Consider the following 21232-nt stretch of genomic DNA (forward strand, 5'->3'; position numbering starts at 1 on the left):
TAAAATTTGTTGTAAAAATGTTGTGGATATATCATTTCTCTTAAATATATCTCACGCAAGTTTAATACATTTTTTTCCTAAAAACTAGCACACACTAAGGGTCTATTTGGATAGAATTTATTTTGCTGAAACTGAAAACTGAAAACTGAAAATACTGTAGCAAAATAATTTTTAAATGTGTGAATAGTGCCATAGGACCTATTTTTAATGAAAAAATTGTTAAAAAGTGAAATTTGTGGGTCCATGAACCGTGCAAGAATGCACTGTTCACGCACAAAAAGTCAACAAGTGCGGCTACCAAAAAAAAAAGAGCTGAAACGCATGGAAAACTAAACGTGGATGCCAGAAGCTGAATCCAAATAGTCACTAAACCTAATAGTTTACTCCATTTTAAATCCTAATTTTAACTCCCTAAAGTTTTGGAGTATTTAGATTTCACACCCTAAAGTTTCAGAATTTGGGAGTATAAAATTCAATCACTCCCAAACTTTAGGAATGCAATTTGCTATTTATCCTTAAAAAAAGAGTTTTATCGCTCATGTGCGGAGCGCATATAATGAAACTAGTATTATTAAATGTGATACCGATCTATTGGGACTCATTCTTGTTAAGAGTTAATTTAGGACCATAACTAATTATGTATGTATATATATATATATATATTCACAATTATCTTATATGGGAAATTGTGATTAGTTGTTTGTCATTTTTATATAAATCCACTACTTTTTTCTTCATTTTTTCACTACTCACAATCAGTCACGAAAATGAGTTTAGAATTTGTTGTGGTCCTAGAATTTTTAACATCAATCAACTTCCCAACTAGGATGTTCTTGACTACTAATTTTGGTGTATCGACCTTCTTACACATGGCAGAGTATCTTGTTTGCTAGATCAATTGTTGAAAAGGTTATGTGCTGGTGTGTTGGAAATTAGCAGAGTATTCTAGTGCAAAAAGATAATTGGATTTTCTCTCTTGAGTCATACCTAGCAAATTACACCATTAAACGGACTTGATGCAAATGCCTTTGTGGTGGATTTGATTAATCAAGATCCAAAGTGGTATAATGTACCTTTTGTGGTAGTCAATTTCCCTTTCAGCTGATGTGGAACGTATCACCAATATTCCTTTTACTATCTTTTAACTTTGAGGATTTTCTAATATGGCCAATTTCAAGCAAGGGTGTTTACACAATCTTTAGTGCTTTCTTACCATTCGCTAGCCAATTCAACGGTTCAAATTAGTTACCATGCATAGGGCTTAGCAGAAACCCCATAAACTGACCCGTCTGCCCAACTCAATTTAACCTGCAACATTTCAAGCTAGTTAGGTCGCATCCCAGATCGATTTTGAGTCCAAAAAGTCTAGCCTATTTTAGTTTTGAGTCGATCTTGGATCTATTTTAAGCACAGCCAATTAACCTAACTTGCTTGAACTTGAAATGTAATTTTTTCCCTCGTTCAGTTTTTCACTTCTCACTTAACCTGATTAAGGCGTTCTCACTTCTCTCTCATCTCGTTCTCTCTTAGTCTCAAACTTTCTCAATCTCACAGTTCTCACTCAGTGAGTCTCAAAATATCTTTTAAGTCTCCCTTGTCTCTAGAGCTTGTTTGGATGGGATGAGTTTTGAGTGATATCACTCAATTTTTTGTTTCCATCATCTAAATCATGTGGGTCCCACGGATGAGCATTTGTTTGGATGAGTTTTGGATCATTGTTTCCATTATTCAATTTTCTGATTTTTGAGTGATGAGTTATGAAAACTGGAAACACATTTTAGGTGTTTTCAGTTTCCAAAAATCAGTTTTCAATGGTATTTTCGTGATTATACCCACATACCCAACCTCAATGTTTGACAAACAGATTTTTTTTTTTTTTTTTGGTGAAACCCAGCCGCAACTTTTGAAGTTGAAAACTTGGTCTGAGTTAAGGTGCCAAATAGGGGGTTTGGGAAATTAAGGTATTTTAAGTGATGAGTGATGAAAATTAAGTGATGAATTTCAAACCAAACAGGCCCTTAGTGTGCGTTTGGGAAGCGTGTTTTGCACTTCCCACGTCCACGTCCACATTTTGCGTTTTTCTTTTTTTCTTTTCTTTTTTTTTTAAGCCGTGATTGTTGACTTTTCTCCAGTGAACAGTCCATGTGTGCACTGTTCATGGGACCCACAAACTTCACTTTTCAGCAACTTTTTCATTAAAAATTGGTCACACGATAATATTTACACATTTAAAAATTATTTTGCTACAATGTTTTCAGTTTTCAGTTTTCAACTGTATCCAAACGAACCCTTAGAGTTTTCGTCCATTCTATCACTTAGCATCTGTGAGTGACCCCAGCCTACCATTTGTGAGAGACCGCAAAAGTGCCTCAAAAAAAAGAGAGATCTTTGAATGCTTTTAGGGGCACCTCTCTTTTTGGGTAAGTGGTGTAAAGTCACCACTTATTTTTTATACAAAAAAATAAGAAAAAAACAAAATACAAAATACATGACTGAATTGTTTCATTCTCATTGATTAAATAAAAAAGAATACATGCTTGATATATTGAGTATTACATGACTTTGGGTCCTAATTACAAACTACCAAATAATTACATGGCTTTTTGTCCTAGTTACAATCTATCTAAAATAAATAGATAAAAATAAAGATATAGCCTAGGTCTACTTATCCAAATGCACTAAATTTGGAGGCTAGGTTACGAAATGGAAAGATGTTAGGCACCCATTCTACCAGACAGAGTCTGGTCTTCTAGACTCTCGTAACCAATATACCCCTTTTATGCATGACATGAATGATATGTTGCACACATGAACAAAACTAATCAAAACTGCATCACATGAATCTATTTTATGAATATGCCTTCTTCTTTGTTTTTTTTTTTTTTTTTTTTTTTTTTTTTTTTTTTAAATCGGATATGTGTTGTGATAAAAAATTGAATTGGGTTTAGAAAAAAATAAGAGTTGTTTTTGAGAACTAAAAAAGTGGTTTATTGATGAAAGAAAAATCAGATCTGTTTTTGAGAATTAAAAGAATTGGTTTTTTTATGAAAGAAAAATCAGATCTGTTTTTGAGAACTAAAAGAATTGGTTTTTTTATGAAAGAAAAATCAGATTTGTTTTGTGATATATATATATATATATATATAAATCAAATTTGTATATTAAAAAAAAATCAGATCTGTTTTTATATGTGTAAACAATATTAAGAAAAAGATTTTTTAAGAAGAGAACTTTATTCATGAAATAAATCTATGCTACGTGCACTAAACAAATAAACAAAACCACTCATGACCCTTTTTTTATTTCAAAATTGGCTATGTTAAAAAAAAAAAAAATCAAATCTACATCTTAAAAAAACATAAATCAATTTTTTAAATAAGAAAAATTCAGATTTGTATCTAAGGAAGATACAAATTAGTTTTTGTTTAAAAAATTCAGATCTACATCTAAGGAAGATGTAAAACAATTTTTTTATTTGAGAAAAATTCAAATCTGCATCTAAGGAAGATGCAGATCAATTTTTGATTTGAGAAGAATTCAGATCTGCATCTAACCCTAATGGCCGAATCTCTCTCACGCATTCTTCAGTCTTCAGTCTTCACTTTAAACTTCAATTCTCTCTCTCACTCGTCTCTCTGTGCTCTCTGCCTCTCTGTCTCTGCTCTCCGTCTCCCTTATAAGAGACTCAGCCACTCAGTCACACACACAATCTCACTCTCAACTCACTCACAAGTCACAACCTCACCGACCCACTCTTAATCTCAAGATCTCAACTCAACTCAACTCTCAACTCTCAAGCTTGACCCACTCTCAAGAGTCTCAACTCAGGTATTAAACTAAAGCTTTCAATCTTAGTTTTTTCAATTTTTTTAAGCTCAAGCTGATCTGATTTTTTTAGTTTAAGGCTTACCTCACTTGATCTGATTTTTTTAATTTTTGTTTAAATTTTTTATATAAGCTGTAATGTAATAATGTTGTGACTTGGGTTTGATTTTTTATTTAGTTAGTAGTTATTACTCATTGTGATTTGTGAATCTGTGAACTTGGGTTTGATTTATTATTAATTTATTTAGTTAATACTTGTTGAGGTCTAAAAAATCATAGCACCCAGGCCCAAAGAAATAACACAAAGGGCTATAGAAGATGAAATTAAAAAGAGGTGGTAAGCCCAAAAGGCTTGAAGCCCAAAAACCATAAAGAGACAAGCCTTAAAGCCTATGAGAAAAGAAGGAAGAAAAAGGAAAAAAGGCTTAGATCAGAAGATTGGAGAAAAACCAGCGAAAAGAGCTGAGTCGGGATCCCAAGAGGCTGCCAAAGGCTCGGGATCCCTGAGGCGTGTAACACAGTTAAGACAAGATTAAAACAGCTTAAAGGAAATGCCAAAAACACAAGAAACGAAGGGCAAATACGTCCTTCTCAGGTACCAGAGATCCAACAAGAAAAATGAGAAAGCTTAGAGTAACCACTCACAATGCAAAGGAACGATACCTCGGGGAACCAAAATAAGGAGCTATAAAAAAGGAAGTAGCAACGAAAAACTTTCGAACCAGCAGAGTTGGATTCCGCTTACTTGGGAAAAATGACAAAGAGGAAGGACAGCCAAAAGCTGAACCATAAGGAACGTGACATTAGAAACAAGTGCACTCCGGAATGGAAAGTCAGTCATGGGCTTTCGAAGAAATAGAACCAAAAGGAGGAAAATATAAAAAACAGGGAAAGGCTCAACCTTTTGGGCGATAGGCATAAAACAGGCTCTGGTACCCAAGGAGCAAAACAGGGGAATCAATAGTTCCCCAGGACTCTAGAATAACACTATAAAAAGGGGGGAAAGTAGCCAGCAAAGAGGAGGAATTTTTGTGAGAAAGCAATAGAAAATCATAACCGAATCGTTGAGAAAGCTCTGTCGAAAAACTCAAAGAAAATAGTAAAAATATCTCCTGGTATCCTAGAAACAGCCACTATAGCACATACTTAGATTCAAAAGGATTCAAACTTTGCAAGTCTTAGAGGCTTGGAGAGCCATCTAAGTTTATAATTTTTGAGCTTATTTGAATCTTGTATCACGTCTTAGTGAGTACAATGTAACCATAATAAAGAAAAACTAATGAAGTATTTCTTATTAATTTGAGTATCCCTAACAATTGTTTTGTGTATTTCCTGATTACTTTGCATTCCTTTTGCTGTTCTCATTGTTGTTCGATACATATATTCTCGTTTGCTAGTTTATGTGTATTGTAGGAAACATGCCATGTGCACCACTTGGTTCTTAAACAGCCCCTTAGTTGCGGTGAACCAAAGCCCAATTCACCAAATTACAATTATTTGGCCCAGGATCCTTGGGCCTGTGTGCTAAAGAAAAAGGCACTCTCACAATACTTAATAGTTATTATTTGTAGGTTAAATTGAATCTATTGAATTTGCAATGGATGAAGTTACTAGCATAGAAACTTCACCTTCATCTAATCAAGAAGTGCCAAATGATGCAACTCCTCTTTGGCAGTATGTGAATAAAGTAGAAAAACCACCTGGTTCTACTGCTAAATCAAGTGGAAACACATACTTTAAGTGCAACTATTGTGGTGTAGTTTATTTGGGATCCTATTTTAGGGTTAAGGCTCATTTATTAAAAATTCCTAATAAAGGTATTAAAGCATGCCCTAAGGTGACACCGAGCCATAAGCTGGAAATGCAACGAATGCATGATCAAGTTGAGAATGATAAGTTAGAGAAAGAACGGGGAAGTGAAATTCCCTTACCCCCACCTCCCCCAGGCTGTGGGCCTATACTTACTTCCCCATTTCGGAGATAGGAAGGGAGTGATAGTACAAATCCGGTTGATGGTAAGAGGAGAAAGGTGACTATAAATTCTCCTTTGGAGAGAGCATTCCAGAATAATGCTAAACATGAATTGGATGGTAGAATTGCTAGGATGTTTTACACCAATGGGCTTCCATTTAACTTTGCAAAGAACCCATATTATCGTAATTCCTATGCATATGCTGCTACCCATAGCATTCAGGGTTATGTACCTCTTGGATACAATGCCTTGAGAACAACACTTTTGCAAAAAGAAAGAGCTCATGTTGAAAGACTTTTGAAACCAATTAAGGACTTTTGGCTTGAAAATTGTGTAAATATAGTTTCTAATGGATGGTCAAATCCACAAAGGAGGCCTCCTATTAATATTATGGCTGTATCAGATGGGGGTCCAATGTTTATAAAGGCAATTGATGGGTCAAGTGAGTTCAAAGACAAACATTATATTGTTGGGATGTTGAAGGATACTATAAAAAAAATTGGACACGAAAAAGTTGTCCAAGTCATCACTAATAATGCTAATATGATGAAGTCTGTTGGAGCTCTTATTGAAGGTGAGTATCCTAAAATATTTTAGACACCTTGTGTTGTCCACACTCTCAATCTAGTTTTGAAGAATATTTGTGCAGCAAAAAACATTGAAAAGAATGAAGTTACATATGAGGAATGTAGTTGGATTACACATATTGTTGATGATGCATCCTTCATATGAGTTTTTATCATGAACCATTCAATGAGGTTGGCAATGTTTAATGAATTTTGTCCATTAAAACTGCTCCAAGTTGTTGATACTAGATTTGCTTCGTTTTTTGTAATGCTGAAAAGGTTGAAGTTGATAAAAAGATGCCTTCAAGCCATGACTATTAGTGACCAATGTGCTTCTTATAATGAGAATGATGTTGTAAAAGCTCAAAAAGTGAAAGATATAATTCTAAGTGATCTTTAGTGGGATAATGTTGATTAAATCCTTGAATTCACAGCACCTATTTATGATATGCTACGAGTAGCCGACATAGATAAGTCTTGTCTTCATTTTGTGTATAAAATGTGAGATTCAATGATAAAGAAGGTGAAGACAGCAATATATCAGCACGAAGGCTTGGAAGATGATGAGTATAGCTTATTTTGGGGTGTGGTATATGATATACTCATTGGTCGATGGACTAAAAATTGTACATCACTACATTGCTTGACTCATTCCTTAAATTATAAGTAAGTACATTTATTTTCTATTGTCCTTAGTTCCCCATTCTAGTAAAACACACATTTCATCTATATTTATTTTTTAATCTTTAACTAGGTATTACTCCATTGAATGGCTTTCAAAGAATCCAAGACGCATCTCTCCACATCGAGATCATGAAATTTCTATGGAAAGGAGCAAGTGTTTGGATCGATACTTTGAATATGAGAATGAATTAAAGGTGGTGAAGTTTGAGTTTGCTACATTTTCAGGAGGGGGGTTTCCTTCACCAGATGCCTTGACAAATAGGTGGGCCTTAGAACCTTTGGTTTGGTGGCATTACCATAGCTCCGCATTTCCAACTCTTCAAACCCTTGCCCTTAAACTTCTTGGACAATCTTGTTCATCCTTATGTGCTAAGAGGAATTGGAGCACATACAAATTCATTCATTCCTTAAAAAGAAACAAAATGGCTCCTGCATGCGCTGAGAATTTGGTATATGTGCATTCTAATCTTCGACTCTTGTCAAGGCGCAATGAGGAGTACATAAAGACAGCAACAAAGATGTGGAATATTGCAGGAGACTCTTGAAATTAGAGCAATATACATGGAAGAGCTGGAATTCTTGAGAATGTAGCCCTTACACTTGATGAGCCAAAGTTGGAGGCTATGGTTATTGGGAATGCTAGCACTAATGTTACTACTAGTGAAAGTGAAGCTATTGATCTTGATGATGATTGTAAGGTTGAATTTATTCAATCATTTTGTTGGCTTTATTTCGCGTCAAATTTGCTTGTAATTTAACATTTAAAAACTTTGTATTTAGGTAGGAATCATGTAAGGGTAGTGTGTGAGAGAGTGTCAAGAAAAACTCAAGACTGTGCAATCAAGAAGAGTCTTATGATTGGATCTTGCGACTGGCTCGCGACTGGCAAATCACCAGAAGTGGCACATATGTGAAACATGCAGAGGAGCTGAAGGGTCATGCCGGCTGTTGCACTATAGGACAAAACCTCCAATTTAGCAAGACAGTTAACTCGCGACTCGTTCCAGTCACGAGCTTGAGTCACCAGAACACCCTATTTGGTTGTAACTAACTTTTTGCATTCCATACATATCCTACTATAAATACCCTTATACCCACGGAATGTAGAGAACTTCTAGAAAGAATTTTGAGAGAGAAACTCTAGAGAAAAACAAGATTGACTCATCCATAATCTTCATCATTTGATTCTCCAAATTCCTCTACTCTTACCCTCTCCATTGTTACATTCTTAAGAGGTACATTTAGTCAAATCCTTATCTCACCATACCCATATCTGTGAGCAAGTATTTTGGTGCTTGAAAGGCAGTTCAGAAGGGACCAATTCATTTTGGTTGACGTAATGGGCTATTGCGGGATCCGGTAAGGTAGAGAAGACAAGGTTTGGCGTAACCCTGTTGGAGCAAGAAGCTTGGAGGGCTTAGGTGCACTGGGTAGATTAGGTTTGAAAGGTCTTCTGCTATTCATGTATCCCAACTTTATTCTCTAGTGGATTATTGACCGCTTGGAGGGCGGCGAAGAGGTTTTACGTCAATAACTTCGGTTTCCTCTTTGATAACATATTGTTGTGTTGTCTTTGTGTTTGCATCTCTCTTCCCTTAATCTTTGCCATTTAATTACTGCTGTGGTTGTGATTATTTTCGGTTTAGATTGTTTTATCAATTCTGTTTTAGCTTATTTTCATATTCCGCACATATATTGTTTGATAATAAGTTTGAATTGATAATTTGTAATTTGGGAGTCTAAATGTTCATAGGTGTTTTACACACTATTTGAACATTCAATAATGACGAGGGTGTTTGATTGTCTTGTTGATTATCTTTTATTTTGTTTTAGTTTCAAACTTGTGAGTTGTATTCTAATTTCCTAATATCATGGAATGTTTTAGTTTCAAACTTGTGGGTTGCATTTAATTTATGAACATCATGGAATGTTTTGGTATATGTTTATATAATGTGAAAAAGTATGCTTAGCAATATATTAAAAATATAAATAAAAATATTTTTAATAATTTTTTGATCGCCGCACCCGCACCCGCACCCTACTTTTTCAAAAATTGCCGAGTCACGCACCCACACCCGGAAACACACCCATACTTCATTGCATGGAGTACTCTTCTTCTTGAGGGGATATTTTAGGATTCAAATAAATTTTTGCAATTGTTTTTGAAACCTAAAAACCCTTGCTTACAAAAAATAAATTCTTAAAACTAAAGCCTCCAGAACCTCTTTAACGTAAGAGAGAGAATTTCATAAAAAATAAGCAAAGACGATTAGAATACGAATCGAGACACGTCCTTCCGCTAAAAAGTTGAAAAGGATGTGTTTTATCGTCAACCAAAGACTGTTAGGCCAAAGCTTTAATAGGTGCCATTTGGCACTTTGAAAGTGTCGATCAGCACTCCAAAAGTGCCGAATGGCACTCTTGAATGCCAATCGCGCTTTCGTGTTTGGGTTCATTTTGGACTCCTTTTTTAGGTTTTCTTAAGCCGGGACTTGCACTTAGACGTGTTTTCAATCCGTGTTCTAAGATTTTTAACTCCTTTCTTGATAATTTAGGTCTTTTCAGTAACAATTATTTTGTAGATAAATATTCTAAAATAAATCTTGATAAAGTCTAGATTATCCATAATTTTATTATTATCCAACCATCCCCTTTATTCCCATGCAAACAATCCTATTTTTGACACTAATCATCAACCAATCACAAAATTATTTAATTAATGTTAATTGTTTAGCCAATCATAATTAATTTAAATTAATCATGTGTGGTCGACTCCACCTAGACACAATGTATGCTGACCGTGCAAATGTGATCATGCGATATCTTCCAATCTGACGGTTTGACTTGGAAACCGGGCATACTGTCGCGACCGTTAGAATCTCAAGATCATTTTTATGATATGCAATGAACAAATTAATGCATGTAATGCAATCATGATTTTTTTGGGTACACGGATGGTCATTCTAATCATTCTCCTTGATTAAATCATGGGTGCAAAATCAAGTGTTAACACCATTTTTTTACAATTAGGCCTAACTTGTGCGAATGGGTGGGATTCATGTTGGTCGTCGCTCAAAATGGACTGTTACACTATAAATCTCTTCACTCCTAGATTAAGTGTTTTACATTGAATCGTCACTTATTTAATTTACAAGGAAAAATAAGAAAACCTTTCTCAACCTAGAATCCTTGATCTTGGTTTGAAGGCTAAGTTACAAAAAGGGAAGATATTAGGCAACCATCTTGGCTGTTAAAAATCGGTCTCCTAGGCTAAGGTGGTCAATCTCATGTCATGTCATCTAATTCAAACGATACATCATCCAAGCATGTTATATATATAAAAAAAAAAAAAAGTAGAAAATTAAACACAAACAGAGATATTTAAGCATTTTATGTAATTGAAAATTGAATTTAAAAAAATAAAAATAAAAATGATTTCTACCTCTTTTGGTTGCTATAGGTAGGCTTTTATACTTGCCTAATGTGACTGTTTAAAGGGCCATATAAGTGGCCTCTCTTAATTGGGGTGATTAAGGGTCTAAATGTAGCTAATGGAGCTATTATGGATTATCTAGTTGTTATGTAATGGTCATATATAAATCCTGATTAATGGCTTTGTTAGTTACGCTTTTATTAATTATTGTGTGTTTAATGTTAGAAGATGTCTAGGGTTTATGGAAGACCACCTTGATTTTTCCTATCCAAACAAATCTCTACATGTCTACAGAATGTTTGATTATTTGAGAGATGTACCACTAGTGTCAAGACAAAAAGGTTGTCGGAGAATAAGCAGTGGCGGCTCCAAGAATTTTCTTTAAAGTGGTCATTAAGAAACTTATATTTTTTTTAACAAATTAATAAAAATAAAACTTGAATATGTTGACATCACAAAAAATAAAAACACACACACAAATATGTAAAATTTTAAAATTTTCTTCTATGAGTTTTCATAAATGAATAGTGAAATCATTGAATAATAGTTTCATTATCATTGATATCAATTACATATTTTTCAATGTACACAAATAATCAATCATTCATCTACTGATCTCCCATTCAATTACCAACATCTTGCCTAAATAAGTAACAATATAAACAAAATGTATCATCCTTTTTTTATGATCTGTTCTAACCAATTTTTGTGTTCTTTAAACCAATCATGATTAAATCGATGCAACACTCCACTAATTTTTAATTTAGGGAAATTATGGGTAAGAGGTTAAGAAGAACCTTTTTGTAAATATCCTCTTCTTAATTCATCATGATCATTATGATGAAAATATGAGACCTTTTCTCATATCCTAGGATCCAAAAGAAAATTGTTCAACTCATTACAAATTCACCTAGGTTATGCATCTTACAATACAAGTGATTTTCTTATAAGAAGTTTGTCCATAATACTAGCAAAAGAAAAAAGGATAAACTATAAGGTCACTTAACATACTCAACTTAGGCATTCAACCATTACATTAATCATGTTCAATAAAACATTCAAGTATTATTTTAGTGCATATGCATATGTACAAAATTTATCACATAAATCCAAGAAATTCAACTAAAGACTAAAACAATTACTAATAGACAAGCTATTTGAAAAAGTGTGATTTTTTTTATTATAAAAAATAGAGATTTTAAAATATGTCTTTTAAAAACACAATTTTAAAAATCATAATTAAACATCTGATAAAAGTGCAGTTTGACAATTGAGCTATTGATCTAAAATTGTTGTTTTATTACTAAAATTAACCTTCTACAGATCAAAATTTTGAAGAGGTCAAATTTTATTTTTAATAGACTCAAATTTTTATTTAAGGTGGTCAAGTTTCTTTGTAGGGTAGTCAATAACAACTCACGTCACCACCCTCACCAACACATAGAGCAGCCCCCGAGAATAAGGGGTAAAAGTGAATTGATTTGAAGTCAAAACTCAAGATCAGGGCAAAGAGAGACCTTGGATATTGGATCATTCAAAAAAAAAAAAAAATTGGACTAGTTGGACATGTTCTTCACTGAGAAACACCGTCGAGTAATCTAGAGCGAGAATCACTTTGCAATTGTAATGCCTCTGATCATCTCGTAGAAGTTGCTGAGAATTGTGAAACTACCATTGCTAATTTGTTATTGCTTTTGCCTTTGCGTATGGTGATATATAGGGAGATTGTGATGAGAGTGTGAGTGACAAACTCATAATGCTCAGGTTGGCAATGTTGATGTTGGAGAAAGAGGCAAAGAAAGACATGTACTTTTTTTAACCTTTGGATTGTTTCTCTTCCGGGCGTCATTCATCTATCTAAAAATAAGAGTGAAGATGGTAAAATATAGAGCCTGATGGGCTTACCTTAATGGGCCTGACGGATCGGAACTGCTGGGCCTGTATAAAGATGATCCCCTGTACTTTGAAGGCCCATTGCTGACAAACGTAGTAAGGGCCCATGATCCGAAGTCCATATCGCCTAGAAAAGCCCTAAGATCCAAAAATGGAAATCCCTGCTCACCACGCTCAGAGGAATTTGTATTAGAGTCCCACATGGAAAAGATTTGGAAACCAAGAAGAAAAGTCAACCCTTTGTCACTATAAAAGGCCTACCACCCTCAGAAATCGAGGTACGCTTTAATTGACCCTCTCTAACGCTCTAAGTAAAACAGAAGAATTCTAACTTGACCGTCGGAGAGCTTTTGGCCGGCACCACACCGGTGCTCTCTGAAGGACTTCTTTCGATTGCTTCTGTCGTGCAGGTTCGCTTCAAGTCGCGAGTACGGTGTGACCCATTGGTGACAATTTTCGACGTCATCAGTTGGCGCCGTCTGTGGGAAAACCGAACGTCATAGCACGTTATCGCTTCTTAGACAAAAGAGTTACATGGTACTCACACACTCGATGGCAACCACTAACGACGCTCAAGAAGAGGAAGCCCCTACGACTGCCCTTGAGAGACAGGTCAGGACGCTCGCCGCAGCCGTGGAGCGCCTCACCAAACAAAACCACGACCTAGAAGAGCAGCTGAACCAAAAGAGTGCGGCGGTCAATAACCAAGGAGCGGATCAGGAAGGAACCAGCGCTGAAAAGAGGAATCATGACGGATCACAGGAGAGTAACGCCCCGAGCAAACAAGTGCGACGAGACGCTAGCATCCCTTCAGTGACGGATACAGCTCCACAACCCATCATCGCGGAGATGCAGGCGATGAAGGAACAGATGGAAGTACTGATGAACGCTCTCAAGGGGCGGATGTCCAATGATCTTGACGACCTTGTCAACCGGACTGACTCGCCATTTATGGCAACCGTCAATTCCTTCCCCCTGCCAAGTAAATTCCGCATGCCAAGTATGGATAGTTATGACGGAATCAAGGACCCTCTCGATCACCTAGAGACCTTCAAGACCCTGATGCACCTTCAGGGAGTGGCAGACGCAATTATGTGCAGGGCGTTCCCTACAACCCTAAAGGGCGCAGCAAGGATTTGGTTCAGCCGGCTAGCACCAAATTCCATCGGCACCTTCAAGGAGCTGAGCGCTCAATTCACTACGCACTTCATCAGAGGACATCGGTATAAGAAATCCACGGCTTGTTTAATGAATATCAAGCAGAGAGAGGAGGAGACGTTACAGGCCTACATATCTCGCTTCAATAAAGAAGCGCTCTCGATCGACGAAGCCGACGACAAGATACTAGTGGCAGCGTTCACGAACGGGCTGAAGGGGGGTAAGTTTTTGTTCTCCCTATACAAAAACGACCCAAAGACCATGTCGGAGGTGCTTTACAGGGCCACCAAGTATATGAACGCTGAAGACGCACTATTAGCCCGAGAAGATAGACCCAAGAAAAGAGACAGACAAGAGGATCCCCGACAGGACCAGGGGCGGAAGAAAGGAAGGATGGGAGATCGAAGGGAGGAGAGACGTCCAAAACCCATGGGCGCAAGGTTCACAAGTTTCACCCTGTTGACCGCTCCGATAGACCAAGTCCTAATGCAGATTAAGGACGAAGGATCCCTGATGTTTCCGGGAAAGCTGAAGAGTGATCCCAACAAAAGGTCCAGAGACAAATATTGCCGCTTCCATCGTGACCATGGTCACGACACGACCGATTGCTACGACTTGAAGCAACAAATCGAAGCCCTTATCCGACAAGGGAAGCTGAAGAAGTTCGTCAGCAAGGAGAGAACGGATCAACCCCCACAAGAACAACACCCCCGTCGAGAAAACGAGCGACAAAGACCCCCATTAGGGGACATAAGAATGATAATTGGAGGAACAGCCGCGGCTGGATCGTCGAAAAAGGCTCGCAAAACATACCTTCGGATGGTACAGAATGTCCAGTTGGCGGGTACAGTGCCAAAGATGGCAAGAAGGGAAGGCCCCATTATCGGGTTCTCGGAAGAGGATGCAAGACGCCTACACCATCCACACGACGATGCCCTCGTCGTCAGCTTGCGGGCAGGCGACTACAACATGCACAGAGTGTTGGTCGACAACGGTAGTTCGGCCGACATCTTGTACTATCCGGCGTTCCAACAAATGAGGATTGACAGGGAGCAGTTGATACCGACAAACGCCCTGCTTGTTGGTTTCGGAGGGAGTAGAATATTCCCTTTGGGCGCAGTCACGTTATCGGTGACAGTAGGAGATTACCCCCAACAAGTCACCAAGGACGTAACATTCTTGGTGGTCGATTGCTCGTCAGCCTACAATGCTATTATTGGACGACCCACGCTCAACTCGTGGAAGGCGGCAACATCAACTTACCACCTAATGATCAAGTTCCCAACGGAGTATGGGGTAGGAGAGCTACGCAGAAATCAAATTGCCGCACGAGAATGCTACGTAGCCATGATGGAGGTGGAAGACCAGATCCAGGCCTTGAACATAGAAGAACACCGAACGACGGCAGAACCTACAGAGAAGCTAGAGGAGATAACTCTCGACAGTTCCAATCCAGACCGAACCACCAAGATCGGAACGCTTGCCAAATCCGCAATCCGTCAAGAGCTCGTAGCTTTCTTGAGAAGCAATAAGGATGTGTTCGCCTGGAGCCATGACGATATGCCAGGAATCGATCCCTCGGTCTTGGTACATAAGTTGAATGTGTTGCCCTCATTTTCACCCGTCCGACAAAAGAAGAGAGTATTCGCCCCGGAACGAGACCAAGCAATAGCGGAAGAGGTCCGCAAACTCCAAGAGACAAGCTTCATCAGGGAAGTCTACTAACCCGATTGGCTGGCGAATGTGGTAATGGTGAAGAAAACGAGCGGCAAATGGCGGATGTGCGTGGACTTCACCGATCTTAACAAAGCATGCCCCAAAGATAGCTATCCCCTTCCAAGGGTTGACATCCTAGTAGACTCGACGGCTCAACACCAATTGCTAAGCTTCATGGATGCTTTCTCGGGTTATAACCAGATCTGCATGCACGAGGACGATCAGGAGAAGACTTCGTTTGTAACCAGTCAAGGACTCTTCTGTTACAAAGTAATGTCATTCGGCCTGAAGAATGCAGGGGCAACATACCAGAGACTAATGAACAAGATGTTCGCACAGCAAATCGGGAGGAATGTCCAAGTCTATGTCGACGACATGTTGGTGAAGAGCCAGAAGGAGGAAGACCACTTGGAAGATCTCAAGGAAACATTCGGCACGCTTCGATCCTACAACATGAAACTCAATCCGGGAAAGTGCGCATTCGGTGTAACGGCAGGCAAATTCCTAGGATTCATGGTATCTCAAAGGGGGATTGAAGCTAACCTGGACAAAATCCGAGCCATAATGGAGATGGCCCCCCCGAGAAACGTGAAGGAAGTACAGAGCCTTAACGGCAAGGTAGCGGCATTGAATAGATTCGTGTCGAGAGCGACGGACAAGTGTTTACCCTTCTTTCGAACATTGAAAAAGTCATTCGAGTGGATGGACGAGTGTCAGCGAGCCTTCGAGGAGTTAAAAACCTATCTATCTTCACCACCTCTACTGAGCCCCTCGCAACCAGGTGAAGAACTCTTCCTCTATTTGGCTGTCTCCCCGGTGGCCGTCAGCGCGGTCTTAATCAGAGAGGAGGACAGGGCACAAAAGCCCGTGTACTACGCCAGCCGGGCGTTCCGCGGTGCCGAAGAAAGATACCAACCTATGGAGAAACTCGCTTTTGCATTGGTCACGGCAGCTCGCAAGCTCAAGCCCTACTTTCAAGCCCATACCGTGAATGTAATGACCGACAAGCCCTTACGAAGGGCACTGAGTAATCCTGAAGCCGCGGGTCGACTGACACTGTGGGCAATAGAATTGAGTGAGTTTGATATCAAGTACCGTCCACGTGTGGCCATTAAAGGACAAGCTGTAGCCGACTTCATAGCAGAGTTTACGCGTGACGAGGGCAAGGGGGCAGAAGAAAACCCCCAGTGGAACATCTACACCGACGGATCATCCAATCGGCGAGTTGGAGGAGCCGGCATAGTATTGCTGTCACCTGAAGGAGACAAGGTTGAATGTATGGTCCGTCTCGACTTCCACATTACCAACAATGAAGCAGAATACAAAGCGGTGGCGGCAGGACTCGACCTAGCCAAAGCCGCCGGAGCTGAAAGTGTGGTCGTGTATTGCGACTCTCAAGTCGTGACTAATCAAGTAAACGGAGATTATGAATGCAAGGGGGAAAGGTTGAAGAGATATCTTGATCAAGTAAGGGTGAGAGTCGACGGGCTGAAAGCAATGGTCGTCCAGATCCCCAGGGGAGAAAATGAGCTCGCCGATCGGCTAGCCAAAGCCGCTTCAGCAGAACATATGATGACACCGGGTAATGTACTTTCCTTTGTTCAAATCTTTCCACTAATGGACCCCGACAACATGCAGGAGATACGCTCCGAAAGAAATTGGACTACACAGATAATTTCATACTTAAAGGACGGGATACTGCCAGAAGAGAAGGAGACGGCGAGAAAGCTAAAAGTCCAAGCGGCAAGGTTCGTCTTGATAAAAGACATTCTTTACAAGAGAGGTTTCTCCCGTCCTTATCTGAGATGTCTCGGGGTTGAAGAGGCAGACTACGTAATGAGGGAAGTACACGAAGGAATATGCGGGAACCATTCCGGATCGCGATCGTTAGTGCAAAAACTGGTACGAGCTGGGTATTACTGGCCAACCATGCAGAAGGATGCCGAGTCTTACGTTAAAAGCTGCGACAAATGCCAAAGGTTCAGCAATTTCATCGAACAACCAGCTGAGAAGCTAACCCCTATAACGGCTCCATGGCCTTTCGCTCAGTGGGGACTAGATATCATGGGACCTTTCCCAACGGCGGTAAGGCAGTTGAAGTTCTTGGTAGTGGGTATTGACTACTTCACAAAATGGGTAGAGGCGGAAGCCTTGGCCACCATTACAGAAAAGAACATTAGGAGTTTTGTCTGGCGGTGCATCGTATGCAGGTTCGGTATTCCTAGAGTTCTTGTCTCAGATAACGGGAGGCAGTTCGACAACGGCCACTTCCGGGACTTCTGCACACAGCTAGGAATAAAAAACCACTACTCATCACCCGCCCATCCTCAGGCTAATGGCCAGGTTGAAGTCACGAACCGATCCCTGTTAAAGATTATTAAGACTCGGCTCGAAGGGGCAAAAGGCATATGGCCGGAAGAATTACCGAGCATATTATGGGCATACAGGACAACGGCGAGGACTCCGACAGGAGAGACGCCATTTTGACTGACATGCGGGAGCGAGGCGGTCATCCCAGCAGAAGTTGGACTCACAAGTTACAGGGTTCACAACCATGACGAAGGCAGGAATGACGAATTCATGAGGCTACAGCTGGACCTGATAGATGAGGTTAGGTCGGCGGCGGAGCAAAGGATCGCTAGATACAAGGACCGCATGTCCAGACATTACAACACCCGGGTCCGACACAGAAACTTCCAAGTAGGAGACCTCGTACTCAGGAAGGTCATGGGTGCAACTAAAGACCCTGCACAGGGAAAACTCGGCCCCAACTGGGAAGGACCTTATAGAGTTACGTCTTGGAAAAGGAAAGGAACATACCACCTGGAGACAACCGATGGAGAGAAGCTACCGCATCCATGGAATGCCGAGCATTTGAGGAAATACTACCAGTAGTAGTGACACGGCAACCAGTTTTTGTTTAAGCTTTTATAAGTTTCTCTTTTAACTGTCTTTTTTTGGCTACAATCTTATCGTGCCCTTTTTAAGCCCAAAGGGGGCAGGCACTTTTTCCTTTACGCATTTTTATAATCAGATATTACTTTGATCTTCTACTTGGATGTCATTATAATTGTCTACAAAATTAATGGAAACTAAATAAAGTCCACAAGATGGACGGATACAAATGCCGTCCACAAGATGGACGGATCATTCTACGGGGATGATAACATCCTACAGGAATAATCATTCAAGTCCACAAGATGGACGGATACAAATGCCGTCCACAAGATGGACGGATCATTCTACGGGGATGATAACCTCCTACAGGGATGATCATTCAAGTCCACAAGATGGACGGATATAAATGCAATCCACAAGATGGACGGATCGCCCTACAAGGACGATCGCACTAAGTCCACAAAATTGACGGACACATAATGTCCACAAGATGGACGGATCATCATGCGGGGTTGATATCACTCTACAAGGACGATCACTATCAGTCCATAAAATGGACAGATACAAAATAAAGTCCACAAGATGGACGGATCATCCTACAAGGATAGTAGCCAAAGTCCACAAGATGGACGGACCATCCTACAGGGACGATTACTCAAGTCCACAAGGTGGACGGATCAATCAAAAGTCCACAAGACGGACAGATCGTCCTACAAGGACGATCACTGTAAGTCCTTAAATGGACGGACATAAAATAAAGTCCACAAGGCCGACGGGCCATCCTACAGGGATGACGACATCTTACAGGGATGATAACTCAAGTCCACAAGGTGGACGGAAATAATAGAAGAACGTGCCCGCGAAGTGGACGGACCACTGACTACGTTAAAATTTTTTTACAAGTCCATTAAATAGGCGGTACATTTAAAAGTGATACACAACGCCACAAAGTGGATGGATCCTCATAATAAACCTCTAAAAATAGACGGAGAAGGAAAACCCTCACGGATGTAAATGCTCAATCAACACAAAATGATAAGTCTGCAATGTGGACGGAGTATCACGGATAAACAAAATATTCTCATAAAAATCCTTCCTCAAGAAGGAGGACGGACCTTTAAACAAAGTACCAAACAATGATAGAAAGCATATATGAACATTAAGCCAAAAGCCCAAAAAGCAAGTGTTTAATACAATTAAAGAGGACGGATTGTTCTGAAATGTAAATTAAAAAAAAAAAAAAAAAAGGGACGGATTGTTCTCAAAATAAATTACATAGACATTAATCTTTCTTTTGTTCAGCGACTTGGACATCCTTCGACGGGACGGACTCTCCGTCTCCTTGAACAGCGTCTTCGCCAAAGAGGTCCTCCGTATTTTCGGAGGCGACGGGGAGGGCAGAAGTCTGGGCTTGGTCCTCAAGTTTGACCATTGACAAATCCAACTCTGGATAGGCCTTCTTGACCTGACGGAGAGAATCATCGAAGCCTTGAAGGAAAGAATCTGACAGCTCGCCCAAGCAGGACTCTGAGCTGCGGTACTCTTCGACGGCTACCTCTTTCACATGACGGATCTCTTCCTTGAGTTCTTTAATCTCCGCCTCCCTCTTCTCAATGACCGTCAACGCAGCAACCGTCTTCTCCTCCAGCTCTTTCCTTGCCTTCTCAGAAAGCTCCAGCTTCTTCTCCATCTTGGACCTCCATTTATGGAGTTGTCCGAGCTCTTCCTCCGTCTGCTCCGCCTTCGCGCGCACCCGGTCCAAGGTACTCTCACGGTTGAGACACCGGTCCAGTAATCCCTTCATCATGACCAAGGACTACGAACAGAAAAGAGCCCGTCACATAATGTAAATAACAACGAAAAAGAAAAACAAACTTATTTGACGGACATAACCAACCTGAGCAACGGCAAAGAGGCCCGTCTCCCCCATGGCCTCCGTCGAGTGGTTTCCAAGATCTTCATAGTCTTCCGCCGTGATGATGGACGACAGCTTCTCCAACGCATACTTGGAGTCGTCGCGGAGAAGGGAAGGAGGTCTCTCTTGCTTACCGTCTGGGGCCGTCATCAATCCTTTACCCGTCCCCTGCTTAGCTGGGGTGACGGTCTTGTTACCCTCAGCCATTAAACCAATCACAGGTTCAAGAGAGACCTTTGGTTGCTTAAATGGACGGTCGGATTTTGATGTCGGTTTCCTCTTAGGGGCTGAAGCCGACACCTTAGGTACCACCTCGCCGGATTCCCTCTTCTTGACGGCTTGGGATTTGATCAAAGCTCTTCTTTTTGCGTCTTCCATCTCTGCAAATTATGACGGATGAAATTAAAACTAAGTGAATTCAGTTAAATGGCAAAGTAAAGTTGACGGGCTTACGTTTGTGAACTCGCTCGTCGTATCTGATCGCCTCTTGGGTGGGCTCAGGACCGTCGCAGTACCAATGTATGGTCCTCGGGTTCACTAACTTAGCCCAAGTCCTTTCCTCTGGCGTAGTTTTTCTGCAAATCTTTTCAAGGAAACTAAATTCCTCAAGGATGACTTGTGGGCGCCGTCGACCTGCAGAGAAAGACGATCAAGATATACACATAAATATGGACGGATACAAAAAGCATTACAAAATTAAGACGGATGCATACACGATTGATTTATCACTGCCCAGGTTGTGTCGACGGGCATGTACTCCGTCTCCCCTGGACGGCTCATCCATCTGTCACCCTCCAGGAAGAAGTAGCGACTCTTCCAGTCTCTATTTGAGTCTGGGGTCTCAAAGATCACCTTCAACAAGGGGCTCCGACTAGCAAAACTGTACATTCCCCTTGATCCAGAAATCTCGTCTGGTCGGTAACAGTGAAGAAATTCACGGACCGTCAGTTTCCTTTCCCCATCCGACATTGCACCGTAAAGAATCTCCATGGCTATGAAGACCCTCCAGGCGTTAGGGGATATCTGGGTGACGGACAACCCCAGATAGTGCAAAAGTTCCCTATGAAGTGTAGAAAGCGGGAATCGAAGTCCAGCCTTCAACGCCTGCTCGTACACTCCGACACCGTCTACCCCTTCATAGTAACACTTCTCCGACACATATGGAAGACGGA

General features: G+C 40.2%; 2 protein-coding genes across 2 annotated transcripts; one reads left to right on the top strand and one right to left on the bottom strand.

Moving 5' to 3' along the window:
- The first annotated feature begins 5422 nt into the window (after positions 1-5422).
- On the top strand, positions 5423-6529 carry LOC126698341 (uncharacterized). Its single transcript, XM_050395503.1, has 3 exons — positions 5423-5662; positions 5810-6371; positions 6447-6529. The coding sequence occupies exons 1-3, from the start codon at positions 5423-5425 to the stop codon at positions 6527-6529; spliced, it is 885 nt and encodes a 294-aa protein (XP_050251460.1).
- Positions 6530-19154: 12625 nt separating this feature from the next.
- Positions 19155-20438, bottom strand: LOC126698349 (uncharacterized). The gene is made up of 2 exons (XM_050395515.1): positions 20043-20438; positions 19155-19961 (listed from the first exon to the last, which is right to left on the bottom strand). The coding sequence occupies exons 1-2, from the start codon at positions 20436-20438 to the stop codon at positions 19428-19430; spliced, it is 930 nt and encodes a 309-aa protein (XP_050251472.1). The 3' UTR covers positions 19155-19427.
- Between the last annotated feature and the right edge of the window lie 794 nt (positions 20439-21232).

The sequence above is a fragment of the Quercus robur genome, chromosome 2 (assembly GCF_932294415.1).
Source record: "Quercus robur chromosome 2, dhQueRobu3.1, whole genome shotgun sequence".
Taxonomy (NCBI): Eukaryota; Viridiplantae; Streptophyta; class Magnoliopsida; order Fagales; family Fagaceae; genus Quercus; species Quercus robur.